Raw genomic sequence first — 18054 nt, forward strand, 5'->3', positions numbered from 1 at the left:
GGCGCTAACTGCAGTGAAACAGTCAGTTGAAAGTGCGGACGTTCAGCAACCACTTTCGGTTTGGAGGCACCAAACCCTGGATATTTGACCTCGCATTCACCCCCCCCACAGTGAACAGCTGTCATCCCAAATCACCGGGTGCCCTCCTCAGCTGTTTGACAGGCCTGTGATCCCAATCGTCAGCAGTAGCTGACAAAAATGAGCGCAGGACTTAAACACCCTCGGTAAATTGATCTGCGTTTACCCAAACAGGTTCTGCGTCGCGATCGAAGGTACAGCCAGCGAGTTGCGGCGTTCCCACAGACAGAACTTGCATTTGTCTAGCACCTTTCACAAACGCAGCAGGCCCAAAGTGGGTCACAGCCGATGAAGCGTGGTCACATGGAAGGATTGGTGGCAGCCGGTTTGTGCACAGCAGGATCCCACTAAAGGCCATCAAATAAATGGCCACATCTCCTGCTCTTCTGTGTGATAATAATTGAGGCTTATACATTGTTCAGGACACTGGGGTGAACCTCTGCCTCTGCCCCCCCCCCCCCCCCCCCATCCCAAAATGCTCTTCTGCAAAATAGTGGCCATGGGTTATTTTATATTCACCAATAATAAAATTCCAACTCTGCTGACTGCTTTGCAGGGTCATGGCCTGGACTGATGTGTTAGAGGAAACGTGTGAAATTAATCTCCAACATTCATATCATAGAATTTACAGTGCAAAAGGAGGCCATTCGGCCCATCAAGTCCGCACCGGCCCTTGAAAAGTGCATCCTACCCAAGCCCACGCCTCCACCCTATCCCCATTACCCAGTATCCCCACCCAACCTATTTTTTGGAGGCTAAGGGGCAATTTAGCATGGTCAATCCACCTAACCTGCACATCTTTGGACTGTGGGAGGAAACCGGAGCACCCGGAAGAAACCCACGCAGACACGGGGAGAACGTGCAGACTCCGCACAGACAGTGACCCAAGCCGGGAATCGAACCTGGGACCCTGGAGCTGTGAAGCAACAGTGCTAACCACTGTGCTACCGTGCTGCCTGTAGTTGATGAAGCAAAATGAAAGAAATATACATATGTGTGTATATATATATATATATATATATATATACACACATATATTCCATACATAAATCTAAATATATAAAGTTATTTTGAAATTCCGCTTAATATAGATAATGTAACCTGTTTATAAATGTCCTTGTATAGCCATTCAGCACAGAGTAATAACTCCCTTAAATATATGCGTTTCAATCATTTGAGAGTTTAATTACATTTTAAGACTAGTTTTTACATTTAAACAAAGCTTGTTGTTAATATTAAAGATCATGGAAGAATCTATGGAGGCACAAGTTTAAGGAACACATTTTAGAAATAGGATGCATAGGAACAGGAGGAGGCTATTCGGCCAGTCGAGCTTGTTCTGTGCTATTGATGAGATCCTGGCTAATCCTCAACCCAACTCCAAACATAGCCACCTCAAATCCGCCTTACTTGTGTCCAACAAAAACGTATCAATCTCAGGGGCAGCACGGTAGCATTGTGGATAGCACAATTGCTTCACAGCTCCAGGGTCCCAGGTTCGATTCCGGCTTGGGTCACTGTCTCTCCCACAGTCCAACGATGTGCAGGTTAGGTGGATTGGCCATGAGAAATTGCCCTTAGTGTCCAAAATTGCCCTTAGTGTTGGGTGGGGTTACTGGGTTGTGGGGATAGGGTGGAGGTGTTGACCTTGGGTAGGATGCTCTTTCCAAGAGCCGGTGCAGACTCGATGGGCTGAATGGCCTCCTTCTGCCCTGTAAATTCTATGATAATCTATGTAAATTCTATGATATTTAAAATTAACAACTGGCCGATTGCGTCCAATCATTCTGTAATTCTATGTTTCCAAAGTATTTACAAAAAGGACCAACACCCCCCCCCCCCCCCCCCCCCCCCCAAACGGGGTCATCGAGCGCGGCTGGGTCTTGTCCACCCTCGGGTCCAGCACTACGTTCCAATCCCCTCCAAAGTCAACTCATGGGTATCCAGATTCCGAATGGCAGCCAGCGTTTTCTTCACGGGCCTCGAGTCATCCCAATTGGGGGCATATACTCAAAACAACGTCACCAACCTCCTCTCCAAGACACCTGTTAAAATCACATACTGGCTCACCCACCCCTTCCTAAACCTCACCTGGTCCTTCACCCTCAGGTGGGTCTCTTGCAGCATCACCACATTCGCTTTCAAACTCTTCAAGTGCGACAAAACCCTCGCCCTCTTTTTGCCCTGGATGGTGTTGAGCTTCTTGAGTGTTGTCGGAGCCGCACTCATCCAGGCAAGTGGAGAGTATTCCATCACACTCCTGACTTGTGCCTTGTGAACAGGCTTTGGGGAGCCAGGAGGTGAGTTACTCACCGCAGGAGTCCCAGCCTCCGACCTGCTCCTGTAGCCGCAGTGTTTATACGGATGGTCCAGTTCAGTTTCTGGTCAATGGTAACCTCCAGGATAATGGGGGAATTCAGGGATAATAATGCCGTTGAATACGTTGATACCGTCCGATTGGACAGAAATCAAACGAGTATTTGTGTGACACAGTTTAAGTGGAGGTTTTATTAATGTTGTTCATTGGCAATAGCTGTACTTGTGGCTGACCCTGTCAGTCGGTGTGTCTTTATGTGATTGATCCTCAGGGAGCTCTGTAATGCAGGATTAGTATTTATAATCTAATCACTGCCAGTTTATTGAGTGATGAAGCAGTTTGATTGCCTGACAATAAGTCACAGAATTAGAGAGGAGAGAAGGAGGCCCATTTGGCCCATCATGGCTGTACTAGAATTTCATAAAGCTGTCCAATTAGTCCCACTCCCCCTGCTGTTACCTCCACAGTCCTGCAAAAGTTTCCTTTTCAAATATAATTGCTTTTTGAAAGTTGCTATCGAACTGGCTTCCATTGTCCTTTCAGGCAGCGCATTCCTGATCACTCGTGAAAAACAAATTCTCCCCATCTCAGCTTTGGGTCTTCTGCCTTAACCTTAAATCTGTCCCCTCTGCGTGTTTACCAGCCCACTTACCAGCCCGCTTACCAACCCGCTTACCAGCTCGCTTACCAGCGCGAACAATTCCTTCTCGTTGACAAAATCCTTCCTAATTTTTGAACGCCTTTTACTAAATCTCCCCTGAATCTTCTCTGCTCGAAGGAGAGCAATCCCCGCTTCTCTAGTCCTTCTGCCTCACTGAAACCCTTTTGTTTCTGGGAGCATTTGAGTAAATGTCCTCTGCACCCTCTCCAAGGCCTCGGAGTCTGCTGCCCAGGGTTGGAGACAACACTCGAGCTGAGGCGTTGCCTGAAAGGGCGGTGGAAGCAGATTCAACAGGAACTTTCAATATGGAATTGGAGAAACGCTCGTTCGGAAAATAACTTACAGCGCAATGGGGGAAAGAGTGGGAGCAATTGGATCGCTCTGTGAAAGAGCTAGCATAGACACAATGGGCCAAATGGCCTCATCTTGTGCTACATCGTTCTGTGGTCCCGTCTGAGCAGCACCTCCCTTAAATTCCTCCATAGAATTCATTCTGTCCATCAATCCCCACAGTGCATCAAGCCCAATGGATAACAATCATATCTTTCCCCAGGCAGCACCTCACAAAGCCAACGCCCATTTCCAGCGCAGCGATGTGTTGGGTGTTGGAGCTGTAGACTGCTCCACAATTGTAAACAAGGCTGGGATTGTGTCTCCAGAGGAGTGGAAATGCCACTTTGCGAAACGTTTGTGCTCTGCATCCAGGAGATAGCCAGTCCAACGTCAGTAGCCTCCACGCCTCCCTGTGGGGTCTTCTAACTGGTCCGGGCCACAGCAGAGTGAGAGGTGGGTTCCATGCAGGTCGGCCTTGCAACATTTCCAAAGCTGCTTGATCCACAAATTACCCTGATATCAGGAAACCTTGTGGCCAGAGGGAATATTCACATTCATGACTATTGAGCTATTGAGCAGGTGCGAATCCTGTCGCCACTATTTTGAAGAAGGGCAGGGTTGTTAACTGGGTATTAATTGGGTGTTTAATTGCATTCTGGGTGATGGGCATTAGCTCTCGATTCACTTGTGCTCCAGTAAATAGGAACTGGCTAAAAATGTAGTTTTTGGGTTTGGAGACGCACGCCTGCAATGTGTATTTTCAGAACATTAGCCCAGGCCTTTTCATTACTAATCCAGTCACATTACTACCGGGCTACCTTTCCCAATCTGAGAGTGGTGCATCATTTACAGTCAATTACCCTGATTCGAGACACAGTGAGAAAAGTTAGAAGAATGCTATATTTTTGACAGCAACCTATCAACACTTGGCAAAAGTGGTGGTTTCAGTGGGTAGCAGAGAGATGAAGGTTCACAGTCCCACTCCAGCGACTTGTTTGCAACGTCCAGGCTGATATCTCAAGTGCGGCATTGTGGGTGCGCTGCACTGTCCAAGGTGCCATCTGCTAGGTGAGGTGTTAAGCTGAGGCCCTGTGGATATCCTTGGATGGAAGCGGAAGAGGCCTCGCCGTTATTTTGAAGAAGGACGGAGGAGTCGGTGTCCTGGTCGATATCTGTCCCTCAACCAACGTCGCTAAAAGACAGCTTACCATTTGCTACGTTAGAGCAGTGATGCTGCACGCGACAAGGGTACGTCATTAGCTGGAAAGTGCTCTGGGGTGTCCTGAGATACTAGGTGCAAGGTGCTATGGAAATGCAAGTGTACTTTTTTTTTTAAATTTAGATTACCCAATTATTTTTTCCAATTAAGGGGCAATTTAGCGTGGCCAATCCACCTACTCTGCACATTTTTGGGTTGTGGGGGTGAAACCCACGCAGACACGGGGAGAATGTGCAAACTCCACATGGACAGTGACCCAGAGCCGGGATCAAACCTGGGACCTCAGCGCCGTGAGGCGGTTGTGCTAACCACTAGGCCACCGTGCTGCCCTGCAAGTGTACTTTTTAACAAGTGTCGGATTGTTTGGAAACAGGTCTGCAGTGCGGCAGTCGCTCTGGAGTGTTGAATGGGTATGATTTTAACCATCAGGATCCTGAGAGTGTAACCAAACTCTTCTCTAACCTTCCCAGAATTCCGTGCCCTGTGTTGAATAGGAGCAAAAGCCGGTCTTGCTGACTCTAGTTCTCCCTTTCTCTCTCCCTTTTCCTCTTTCCATGTCACGTGCTCTCACTCCTGATGACTGGGGTTTTCATTCTCTCTGATCTGCTGACTCTGCGCTTCCTCTGTGTGTGGGTAATCCCCCTCTCAGCTCAGAGCAGAGTATAAAAGGGGCAGCCAAATATCCGCCGATCATCAGTCAGGCTTCCAGGAGCTGAGTGAGAGCAGCCATGTCGGAGAAGGCCAGCCGTACCACCCCTCAATCTGAGCGCAAGAACCAGCAGCCCAAGAACCTGGACTCGGGCATGTTCGCCTACAGGATGTGGGTCTTTGAGCACGAGAACTTCCAGGGACGCTGCAAGGAGTTCTCCGGCGAGTGCATGAACCTGTGCGACAGCGGCTTCGATCGGGTGGGCTCCATCCGCATCGACTGTGGGCCCTGGGTGTTCTACGAGCAGGCCAACTTCTGCGGAGAGATGTTTGTCCTGGAGAAGGGCGAGTACCCCCGTTGGGACTCCTGGTCCAACAGCCGCCGCAGCGAGTACATCATGTCCTTCAGGCCCATCCTGATGCAGTCGGAGCAGCACAAAATCTGCCTGTACGAGATGGCGGAGTTCAAGGGGCGCAAGATGGAGATTGTCGACAACGACGTGCCCAGCCTGTACTCCTACGGTTTCACCGACAGGGTGGGCAGCGCCAGTGTGGCCTGCGGCACCTGGGTCGGCTACCAGTACCCAGGTTACCGTGGCTACCAGTACGTCTTTGAGAAGAACGACTACAGGCACTGGAACCAGTGGGGCGGCCGGAAGCCAGAGATTCAGTCCATGCGGCGAATCCGAGACGGGCAATGGCATAAGGTTGGCTGCTTTAACTAGAATCTAAAGGAAGGCCGACGGCGAGGGTTAACGGAGCGTCATTGGCTCAGTGAGTGAGTACAGGGTGGTGCCGGGAGACGGACAACTTCCTAACAAAGAACATTCATCAGACTTTGCAGATAACGCACTGTTGAAGTGCACACGGATTATTCGGTGGGGGTTTAGAGTCTGTCGGCGACTTTTTCCATGTGAAACTGACTTTTACAAAAATCAATGAAACAGTTGTGAAAAATAAACTCACTTCAAACGAAAGAAAATAAGTTTTTGTCCTTCACTCATGTGTTTTGCAAACCCTTCTATCATAGAGCTGAATGGTCAGACATAACTGGGTAACACAGTAACTCCACAAATGCAATGTAGAGGGCAGGGCAGGGGCAAATAGGAGCAAACCTTCATCTGCAAACATGCTGACTTACCTGATTCGGGGGCTCATAAGTTAAAGGTCATTGACCTCTGGGTGTTCCCCACGTTCTTGGCAGCCAATGAAACACTTATTGGAGTGTGGTCACTGTTGTCACACAGGAAAGGTGGCTTCCAATTAGCGGACAGGAAGATCCCACAAATGACAACACGACAGTGGCTGGATGATCTGCTTTCAGTGATGTTGTTTGAGGAATCAATATTCAGCCAGGATACCACAGAGCATTTCCCTGCTCTACTCTGAAATACAACCCTGCGATCTTTTAGATCCTCTAAGATAGCAAACAGAGCTTTGGTTTAATGTTTCACCTGGAAGATAACATTTCCAAAAGTGCAGCTCTCTTTTCATATTACCCCTCTGACAGTGCAGCACTCGCTCAGTACTGACCCTCTGACAGTGCAGCACTCCCTCAGTACTGACCCTCTGACAGTGCAGCACTCCCTCAGTACTGACCCTCTGACAGTGCAGCACTCCCTCAGTACTGACCCTCGGACAGTGCAGCACTCCCTCAGTACTGACCCTCGGACAGTGCAGCATTCCCTCAGTACTGACCCTCTGACAGTGGGGCACTCCCTCAGTACTGACCCTCTGACAGTGCGGCACTCTCTCAGTACTGACCCTCTGACAGTGCGGCACTCCCTCAGTACTGACCCTCTGACAGTGCGGCACTCCCTCAGTACTGACCCTCTGACTGTGCGGCACTCCCTCAGCACTGACCCTCTGACAGTGCAGCACTCCCTCAGCACTGACCCTCTGACAGTGCAGCACTCCCTCAGTACTGACCCTCTGACAGTGCAGCACTCCCTCAGTACTGACCCTCTGACAGTGCGGCACTCCCTCAGTACTGACCCTCTGACAGTGCGGCACTCCCTCAGTACTGACCCTCTGACAGTGCAGCCCTCCCTCAGTACTGACCCTCTGACAGTGCAGCCCTCCCTCAGCACTGACCCTCTGACAGTGCAGCGCTCCCTCAGTACTGACCCTCTGACAATGCGGCACTCCCTCAGTACTGACCCTCTGACAGTGCAGCACTCCCTCAGTACTGACCCTCTGACAGTGCAGCACTCCCTCAGTACTGACCCTCTGACAGTGCAGCACTCCCTCAGTACTGACCCTCTGACAGTGCGGTGCTCCCTCAGTACTGACCCAGCTCCGTGCTACCTGGGGACTGAGGGGCTCGATCCTCCAGACACGCTGAGCCAGAAAAGCAGTTTGCACTGTGGCCGGTGAAAGCCAGGAGACCCCGTTCCCGGGATCTATCCGCTCACAATGCCTCTCGAGATTCAATGGGATATCGTGAGACGTTGCAATGTGAATCCCACCCAGAATGAGTGGGATCATCTTTTAGAAAATCTGCATATTACAGCGAGGCAATAAGTCTCCCTCTAATGTTCCCGAGATACCCGAAGCTTTGTGGGATTTACCCCTTTGCCTCTGAGACCTCTGGTGGCCCCCCACAAACGGGGACCAGATGGAACGGCACTCGTGGGGGTCTCCAAGGGGCTTTGAGGCCCACAGCTGCATGCCCTTTGGGCAAGGTAGTGCCCTGGACTGCTGGTACCACCTGGGCAATCCTGGCGATGCCAGCCTGACACCCTGCTGGCAGCAACCTGCCCGAATCCACTAACCCCTTCCCAAACCCCAAACGCCCCAGCACCTCGAACAAAAACGGCACATGATTAAAAGCCTTCTCCATTGGTCGGTTTGGGGGCGGATGGAGGCCGCTTCGTGCAGGGGCACCAGTTTGGCCGCCCTGGTTACGGCGCCCCTGCCGCTCCCACCGGCACGGTACTCCACCAGCCCTATAGTGGTGGCAACTTTGCGGATCTGGGACCAATGGAGAAGACGTGGGGGGAATGGGAGCATCGGATTGGTCCCCAATTTGCGACAATCACCGGTTTGCCCCGGGGAATATGGACAGTGGGTTCCTGAACATGGCGGAGGGCTGGGATTGAGAGGATGGGGGATCTGTTCTTGGAAGGAAGCTTCCCGAGCATGGAGGGGAAATTTGGGCTGGCGAGAGGGAATGGGTTCAGGTACTTGCAGGTGCGGGACTTTCTACGCAGACAGATTCCATCCTTCCCACGCCTGCCACTTAGGGGGATCCAGGACAGGGTAGTGTCCACTGGATGGGTGGGGGAGGGTAGGGTCTCATATATATACAAAGAACTTATGGGGGCAGAGGAGACGCAGGCCGAGGAGCTGAAGCTTAAGTGGGAAGAGGAGCTCGGAGGTGAGATAGAAGAGGGTCTATGGGCCGAGGCGTTGAGCAGGGTGAACGCGACCGCAACATGTGCCGGGCTCAGCCTGATTCAATTCAAGGTCGTTCACCGGGCCCACATGACAGTGGCCCGGATGAGTAAATTCTTTGGATTGGAGGACAGGTGCGCCAGATGTTCGGGAGGGCCGGCGAACCATGTCCACATGTTCTGGGCATGTCCAAAACTCAGGGGATACAGGCAGGGGTTTACGGACGTTATGTCCTGGGTACTGAAAACAAGGGTGGTGATGTGTCCAGAGGTGGCAATTTTTGGGCTATCGGAGGACCCGGGAGTCCAGGAGGAGAGAGAAGCTGACTCCCTCAGTACTGACCCTCTGACAGTGCGGCACTCCCTCAATACTGACCCTCTGACAGTGCGGCACTCCCTCAGTACTGACCCTCTGACAGTGCGGCACTCCCTCAGTACTGACCCTCTGACAGTGTGGCACTCCCTCAGTACTGACCCTCTGACAGTGCGGCGCTCCCTCAGGACTGACCCTCTGACAGTGTGGCACTCCCTCAGTACTGACCCTCTGACAGTGCGGAGCTCCCTCAGGACTGACCCTCTGACAGTGCAGCACTCCCTCAGTACTGACCCACTGACAGTGCGGCACTCCCTCAGTACTGACCCTCTGACAGTGCGGCACTCCCTCAGTACTGACCCTCTGACAGTGCGGCACTCCCTCAGTACTGACCCTCTGACAGTGCGGCACTCCCTCAGTACTGACCCTCTGAAAGTGCAGCACTCCCTCAGTACTGACCCTCTGACAGTGCGGCACTCCCTCAGTACTGACCCTCTGACAGTGCAGCACTCCCTCAGCACTGACCCTCTGACAGTGTAGCACTCTCTCAGTACTGACCCTCTGACAGTGCGGCACTCCCTCAGTACTGACCCTCTGACAGTGCAGCACTCCCTCAGGATGGACCCTCTGACCATGTGGCACTCCTTCAGTGATGCAGTGGGAGTGTCGGCCTAAATTTAAGTGCTCAAGTCTCAAAGAGCGGGACTGAAGCCTTCTAACTCAGTTGCAAGTCTGCAACGAAATGGTAGAGCTCCACTGCTGTTCTTCAAAACGTCGGGTCACGGGCTATTTTACCGTGAGAGGGCAGACCCCTCGGCGTAACACCACCATCAAGAAATAACCATCACTGTATAAGCAAGTAATGTCCAGCGATGTTTCAAATGGTTTGGTGTGTTAATAAGTAATGAATGTACCAGACAATATGATTTGATGTGGCTTCCCTGTGCTACTCTTACCATCTCCTATAATATCTTTTGTTTCTTCTTCAAGGTCAAGGTTGTTGAGGGCAATAGTTGTTTCTGCTGTGATGACAACCACGCAATGAAATGCAACGATAAGAAGGAGATATTGATATTATACCCGGTCCTGTCTGTCTCCTGCGACACTGTGCGACTTGTGCTAAAGGTACAGTTCAGACAAAGCGCGGAACCGGCTGAGAAAGCGCAAAGTGTTTTTGGAAACCTCTTGGCTCAGATGCTGGGCAAATCCTGACCAACTGAGTAAAACAAACCGCCCGGAACAACGGGATTCATTAAGTCAGTCTGGGAGCAAAGAGGGAATGTCTCAAATGCACATTGCAATTCTACACAGGTTTCAGACATTGAAGTCAGGGTTTCTCTGTGTAACTCGTGCTGAATGTTAACTGGTTATTGTGAATGAAATCTTTCCAGGACTCCACGCCAAAGGGAAAACACCTTCAGTTTGAGGGCTTGATGGGGTAGATAGAGATAAACGATTTCCTCTGTGGAATGGGGGAGTGGGGGGTGGTGCAGGAGGGGGGGGGGGGGGGGGGCTGCGGGGGAGTCCAGAACAAGGGGTCAGAACCTTAAATTTAGAGCCAGGGCCTACAGAGGTGATGTCAGGAAGCACTTCACGCAGCAGTAAGTGGAAAGCTGGGACTCTCTCCCTCCCCCAAACGTCAAGGGGTCAGTTGAAATTTTTGAAACCAACATTGATAGATCTTTGCTGAGCAAGGATTTTCAGCATCATTGAATCAAGCTGGGTAGATGGAGCTGAGGCACAGATCGGCCTTGATCTAATTGGATGGAGGTACAGGCTTGAAAGGCCGAAAGGCCTCCAGGTCCTGGGCTGTGTGGGGAAGCGCTCCATGATAATCGCCTAGCTTTCACCTCCGCGCTGGGAAACAAGCAGAATGCCAAGTTCAGACTCTCGAATTCCGCCCTGATTCCAACCAGGGGCCTCAGGCCCCTCCCCCAGATGGAGAACCGGGACACAAACGTTGACATTGCCATGCACTCGATGGGCCTTCGGGCAGGATTGGGCTCTCTGGGATTGGACCCCGGTACTGTAAACAAAAACAGCCCCCAGTCCAACCCAGCCTCTCCTAATGGGCAAACCTCAGGACCCGTCTACTCAATTTGTATGGTAACTTTTTGAAGCTACGCTGATTTGAGAGAATCTAGCCAGACTCGGGAGGTGAGGGGGTAAGCAGAGAAGGCTGGACTTCATTTGAAGGAAATGAGGTGAGCTCCTGAAGCGAGGCATCAATTACATAGGCAAAAGGAAGTTACGCCAAACCCTTTGTAAAACACTGGTTAGGCCTCAGAGTTGGAGCAGTGCCTGAAATCCTGAGTGTCACAGTGTGGCCTTGGACAGGATGAAGAGATTTATTAGAATGATGCCACTGAATACCAGAGACATGAGAGAATTCAGATAACCACCTCAAGAACATCAAGTATATCAAACACTCAGTAAAAAACACACAATAACACTCTTTCTATAGTCCACCAAAATCCTTCATCATTTTGAACACCTGTGTGAGATCTCCGCTTAAACTTCCCTGTTCTTTTTTATTATATAAATTTAGAGTACCCGATTCTTTTTTATCCAATTAAGGGTCAATTTGGCGTGGCCGATCCACCTACCCTGCACACCTGTTTGGGTTGTGGGGGTGAGACCATCGCAGACACGGGGAGAATGTGCAAACTCCACACGAACGGTGACCCAGAGCCGGGATCGAACCTGGGTCCTCAGCGCTGTGAGGCAGCAGGGCTAGACACTGCACCACCGTGCAGCCCCAACTTCCCTGTTCTAAGAGAGAACAAACCTTACATTTGTCTGCACGTTCTCCCCGTGTGTGCGTGGGTTTCCTCCGGGTGCTCCGGTTTCCTCCCACAGTCCAAAGATGTGCAGGTTAGGTGGACTGGCCATGTTAAATTGCCCTTCGTGGCCAAAAAAGGTTAGGAGGGGTTATTGGGTTACGGGGATAGGGTGGAAGTGAGGGCTTAAGTGGGTCAGTGTAGACCCGATGGGCCGAATGGCCTCCTTCTGCACTGTAAGTTCTATGAAGAATCCCATTTGTGGAATCTACACCACTCTAGGCATTGCCAGAATGGGTCTAAATCAGAGGTTCCCAAACTGGGTCCCGCAGAATCCTGGCGTTCCGCGAGATCCTCCCTGGGGTTCCGCTGGAGGCCAGGCAGACTCTCAATAATCCATCACGCTGACCGCCTGCAAGAGACAGATTTTATCAAGCAGGTTCCGATTTACTGCAGATTCGGAAATCTTGTTTGCTTCTTTTATCCACCCTTGGCACTCTGCTCTTAGTTGGTTGAACATAGAACATAGAACATAGAACGATACAGCGCAGTACAGGCCCTTCGGCCCTCGATGTTTCACCGACATGGAAAAAATCTAAAGGCCATCTAACCTACACTATGCCCTTATCATCCATATGCTTATCCAATAAATTTTTATATGCCCTCAATGTTGGCGAGTTCACTACTGTTGCAGGTACGGCATTCCACGGCCTCACCACTCTTTGCGTAAAAAACCCACCTCTGACCTCTGTCCTATATCTATTACCCCTCAATTTAAGGCTATGTCCCCTCGTGCTAGCCACCTCCATCCGCGGGAGAAGGCTCTCGCTGTCCACCCTATCTAACCCTCTGATCATTTTGTATGCCTCAAAAGGCAAAAGGCAAAAGGTTGAAGTTAAATAGATTCAGTTCATCATAGTGAATGACACGGTAATTGTGTCCATAGAATCACTACACTGCAGAAGGAGGCCATTCAGCCCATCGGAGCTGCACCAACTCGCTGTAAGATCACCCTACCTGTAATCCAGTGATCCCGCCTACCCTTTTGGACATTAATTTATCATGGCCAATCCACCTAATCTGTGCATCTTTGCACTGTGGGAGGAAATGGGAGCACCCGGAGGTAACCCACGCAGGAACGGGAGAACATTCATTTAATTTTCTTTTCATGTACTAAACGTTCTGTTTGAGCTGCTCGCAGAAAAATACTTTTCACTGTACCTCGGCACACGTGACAATAAACAAAATCCAATCCAATCCACACAGACAGTGACCCAAGGCCGGAATTGAACCCAGGCCCCTGATGTTGTGAGGCAGCAGTGCTAAACACCGTGCCACACTTAAGCACCGTGCCTGATAAGCAATAGTTTTATGCTGATTTGAAGGCTTGTTAGCTACTCCATGATGTTGACCATTGGGCATGTTGGGCAGTTTACCCAGTCCACGGTGAAGTGCTTCACAGTAAGATTGTCCACAGCAGGAATGGACCTCAGGCTCAATTACAGAGAGTCCACAGCACAGATAGTGGCGACTCGGCCCAGCTCTCTGTACACGGGCCTCCACCCACCCCTCCCCATCTCACCCCAGCAACATAACCCTCTCTTCCTTTCTGCTGCCTGTGTTTATGTAGCTTTCCCATAGTTACATCTACACTACTCATCGCACCCACTTCCTGTGGTGTGAGCTCCACATTCTCTCCACTCTCTGGGTAAAGATTTTTCCTGAATTTCCGGTTGTGTTTATTATTGACTGTCTAATGTTGATGTTTTATACAACGGCAGCCGTGTCTCCTAGACCAACATTGCGTGGTGAATGCTCATTCTTTCCCCTCTTTGTTTGCAGGACCTGCTGTTTGCTATATGTGTGTTGAATGCGTTGACCACCACAGTGTGCGTTGTGGCTGCCGCTTTACAGTATCTCCAGATATTTGTTGGCAGGCGACCCCAGCCGGTGAGTTGAATGAAATGAAATGAAAATTGCTTATTGTCACAAGTAGGCTTCAAACGAAGTTACTGTGAAAAGCCCCTAGTCGCCACATTCCAGCACCTGTTCGGGGAGGCCGGTACGGGAAATGAACCGTGCTGCTGGCCTGCCTTGGCCTGCTTTCAAAGCCAACGATTTAGCCCTGTGCTAAACCAGCCCCTAAGGTTATTGACCCTCCACACGCATGTCCACGTGTGCAACAAAGGCCAGCACAGCTTTTTTTTTTTTTATAAATTTAGATTGCCCAATTATTTTTTCTATTAAGGGGCAATTTAGCGTGGCCAATCCACCTACTCTGCACATTTTTGGGTTGTGGGGGCGAAACCCACGCAGACACGGGGAGAATGTGCAAACTCCACACGGACAGTGACCCAGAGCCGGGATCGAACCTGGGACCTCAGCGCCGTGAGGCAGTTGTGCTAACCACTAGGCCACCGTGCTGCCCTAGGCCAGCACAGCTAATTATCAACCTGACGGCAAAGATTCCAGCAGTTCCTTACTCAAAGGGGCACATCCCCAGCCAAAACTTGTTGCACTCTCATCTCTGAGTGAGAAATTCAGAAGTTTGATTTCCACTCCAGAGAGTTGAGTACAAGGTCTAGGATGGCGTTTTTTCACACTTTTGTGCTTCGGACCCATTTTTACTAACCCGCCATCCTCCGGGACCCACGCCAGCCGACCTTCGCAACCCACGCCGGCCGACCTTCGCGACCCACCATTTTCCCTTACCTTTAATGCGAGAGGTGAGCCTGGGTTTATGTTCTATAGTCTATAGTAGCAAAGAATGAGAAATGACCTCATTGAAACAGGCATTATTCTCTCAGGACTCTACAGAGCAGATGCAGAATGTAAGTTTTCCCCTCGGTAATAATAATAACCTTTTATTGCCGCAAGTATGAAGTTACCCTGAAAAGTCCCTAGTCGCCACATTCCGCCGCCTGTTCGGGTAAGCTGGTGGGGGAATTGAACCCACGCTGCTAGCCTTGTTCTGCATCACAACCCAGCTGTCTAGCCCTCTGAGCTAAACCAGATGGGAGGTTTCCAGCCTGGGGATGTAGCCTGCAAATGACAATGTGACGATTGTAGACCTAGATAAGGAGGAATTACTTAACTCAAAGTATTGTGAATCTTTTTAATCTCTAAAATTCGCTATCAAAGAGAGTTCTGCAGGCTCAGCCATTGAGCATATTCCAGACAGATGCAGGAAAACTGAATTGAATTTAAAAAAAAATCTTCTCCTGGGTCAGCGCGCTGATGTCAGGAGGAGGCGGTGTTTCTCTCTGGGTTCCGGTAGTGCGCACTGATGAGCGGGCACGCACGCGCAGCACGCCAGCATTTTTGAAGCCGGACGCGGCCGTCATTTTTAAAGCCGCTCACAGCCGTCATTTTTGAAAGCCGGCTGCTGCGGCTGTTGGGTCTTAATTCCCGTGATCGGGAACGCCGCGCTGGATGGCTCCCGCGACCCACCCGGCCCGCGTGTGGCGGCCCCCACTTTGAAAATGCCTGGTCTGGGCTGTCCGTCCCACTGCAGTCCTGAGGGAGTGTTACACCGCTGGCGGCACTGCCTTTCAGTTGAGGCTTCAAACTATGGCCCGGCCTGTCCTCTCAGGTGGAAGAAGAAGAGAGGAGTTCTGTCTGGTGTTTGGCCGATATTTATCCATATCTCACCATCAGCACAAACTGGGCCATTATCACCTTGTAGTTTGTGGGATCTTACTGTGCACAATTTGGCGGCTGCTGTGTCCCGACTTTACAACAGTGACCACAATTCAAAATGTACTTAATTGTAAAGTGCTTTGGGATGTACTGGGGTTGTGAAAGGTGCTAAATAAATGCAAGTTCCTTTTTGTTTGAGGATTTTTTTCAATAATACCCCAAGGGACAATGGCAACTATATCCAACCTTTCTCTGGCGGTGCAGCCCTTTAATTCTAATGTATTAAGGTGGCCATTGTCAAGTGACGATAGGATTGGACTAAACATTGGGCATATGGGTAGATGAATAATTAGTTTATTGAAAAATCATCATGGTAGCAAGTGCCAAATACTGATGCATTTGCTGCTTGTTAACCACGAATGCTTTAAAATGACGTTTTCCCCGTTTTTTTGACATCAAGATCTGTTCGCAGTGTTCCCTAGTTTGCCCTGCACTGTCTCACTATATTCCTTCCTGTGCTTTGTCAGGTCGAAGCCCAGATTGCCCAAGAAGAGTCCGAAGGGGTTCGCCGGATACCTGACCCGGATGAATTTGTTCCACCCATTCCCCCTCCTCCGTACTTCTCCACTTTCTGTTCCTACACTCCCAGGATTAACCCACGGTAAGGAGAGAGTGACCCTTCCAACCTTGTTACCACTGCTTGGAGGAGAAAATGGACATGAAAATGAAATGAAAATCGCTTATTGTCACGAGTAGGCTTCAAATGAAGTTACTGTGAAAAGCCCCTAGTCGCCACATTCCGGCGCCTGTCCGGGGAGGCTGGTACGGGAATTGAACCGTGCTGCTGGCCTGCCTTGGTCTGCTTTAAAAGCCAGCTATTTAGCCCAGTGTGCTAAGCCAGCCCCAATACAGTCAACCGCTGCCCTTTGCCCGCCTCCACCCTGTCGCAATCTCGTTTACCCGCACAAATCTCTTTGCACTTCCAATCGCAGTTCGAGCCTCTGAAAATTCACGCATCCGCGATTAAAAATGTAAAAGTCCGGATGCCATAAAGGTCAAAAATGAACCCAAGTAACAAAAAGACATTTAAGGGTCGCAAACTCGCCTCTTTTTCTGGACCTGCTGCTTCTGTGTCTCAAGCTCGAGCAGTTTGTCAAACCAGCAGAAAGCCACAAGTTCACAGTTGGGTTTAAATGGCCCACATGCACCTCGTCTCAAAAGGTTAATAATAGTAATCTTTATTGTCACAAGTAGGCTTACATTAACACTGCAATGAAGTTACTGTGGCAGCACGGTAGCATTGTGGATAGCACAATCGCTTCACAGCTCCAGGGTCCCAGGTTCGATTCCGACTTGGGTCACTGTCTGTATGGAGTCTGCACATCCTCCCCGTGTGTACGTGGGTTTCCTCCGGGTGCTCCGGTTTCCTCCCATAGTCCAAAAATGTGCAGGTTAGGTGGATTGGCCGTGATAAATTGCCCTTCGTGTCCAAAATTGCCCTTAGTGTTGGGTGGGGTTACTGGGTTATGGGGATAGGGTGGAGGTGTTGACCTTGGGTAGGGTGCTCTTTCCAGGAGCCGGTGCAGTCTCGATGGGCTGAATGGCCTCCTTCTGTAAATTCTATGATCTATATATTTGTCAATTTGGTCTCGGAAATCCTCAGTGGAATGTGTGGCATGGAAATTTAGACAGGTCGCTCATGGCATAGGGAGGGTTAAAATGAAGCCACGTAGCTTCCATCTTGGAGTAAAAACTGGTCAGAATTTCATGGTGTGGAGAGGAAACAGGCCTAGGGCCCTAAATTTTTTTTTTAGATTAGAACAGTACAGCACAGAACAGGCCCTTCGGCCCTCGATGTTGTGCCGAGCAATGATCACCCTACTCAAACCCATGTATCCACCCTATACCCGTAACCCAACAATCCCCCTATTAACCTTACACTACGGGCAATTTAGCATGGCCAATCCACCTAACCCGCACATCTTTGGACTGTGGGAGGAAACCGGAGCACCCGGAGGAAACCCACGCAGACACGGGGAGGATGTGCAGACTCTGCACAGACAGTGACCCAAGCCGGGAATCGAACCTGGGACCCTGGAGCTGTGAAGCAATTGTGCTAACCACTATGCTACCGAGCTGCCTCACATACAAGGATAATACCAGAACTGAGAGATTAAATTTTTATCAGGAAACATTGAACATGCTTGGGGCTCTTTTCTGTAGAAAAGAGAAGGTTGAGGGCTGACCCGATCGAGATTGTCGTGTTATGTACTCTGGGATAAAACAGGCTGCAACTGAATGCAGCTTTAACCAAAAGATACTCCAGACCTTGAAGTTAGCACAATCGGATTTATTGAACCAGTAGCTCAGTTAGCACAGTTCTCTATGAGTTTGACTCTCTGCTAACCTAAGTGTGGTTACTCTGTCTGACTGAACCAGACTAGCACTTAGCCACGTGCTGGAGGTGTGATACTGTACATACACCCTGACTCACTCTGTAGATGCTCATCAGAGGAAAGAGGCGGAGTGAGTGCCTTGTGCCTTTTATAGTCAGATCCCACCCCTGAGTGTCCTGCCTGCTCATTGGTCATGCCCTGTTTTCTGTGTTCATTATCGGCATGTCTGCATATCACGACAGAGATCTTTTTGAAATAATGTTAGACAGGGGAGA

General features: G+C 50.2%; 2 protein-coding genes across 4 annotated transcripts in view; both read left to right on the forward strand.

Annotated features, from left to right (window-relative positions):
* fam189a2 (family with sequence similarity 189 member A2) overlaps window positions 1–18054 on the forward strand; it is a 115592-nt gene that overhangs the window by 55928 nt on the left and 41610 nt on the right. For all 3 annotated transcript variants that reach the window (XM_038804085.1, XM_038804086.1, XM_038804087.1), the window contains 3 exons: window positions 9955–10089; window positions 13587–13694; window positions 15911–16044. In XM_038804085.1, the coding sequence (XP_038660013.1) occupies window positions 9955–10089; window positions 13587–13694; window positions 15911–16044 (377 nt within the window). The remainder of the gene's footprint in view (window positions 1–9954; window positions 10090–13586; window positions 13695–15910; window positions 16045–18054) is intronic.
* Window positions 5292–6238, forward strand: LOC119970079 (beta-crystallin B1-like). Its single transcript, XM_038804088.1, has one exon. The coding sequence runs from the start codon at window positions 5337–5339 to the stop codon at window positions 5979–5981; it is 645 nt and encodes a 214-aa protein (XP_038660016.1). The 5' UTR covers window positions 5292–5336; the 3' UTR covers window positions 5982–6238.

Source organism: Scyliorhinus canicula, chromosome 8, assembly GCF_902713615.1.
Source record: "Scyliorhinus canicula chromosome 8, sScyCan1.1, whole genome shotgun sequence".
Lineage (NCBI taxonomy): Eukaryota > Metazoa > Chordata > Chondrichthyes > Carcharhiniformes > Scyliorhinidae > Scyliorhinus > Scyliorhinus canicula.

Bases quoted from the DNA above. Each gene is read 5' to 3' on its own strand.
- LOC119970079 (XM_038804088.1), top strand. From the start codon at position 5,337: ATGTCGGAGAAGGCCAGCCGTACCACCCCTCAATCTGAGCGCAAGAAC.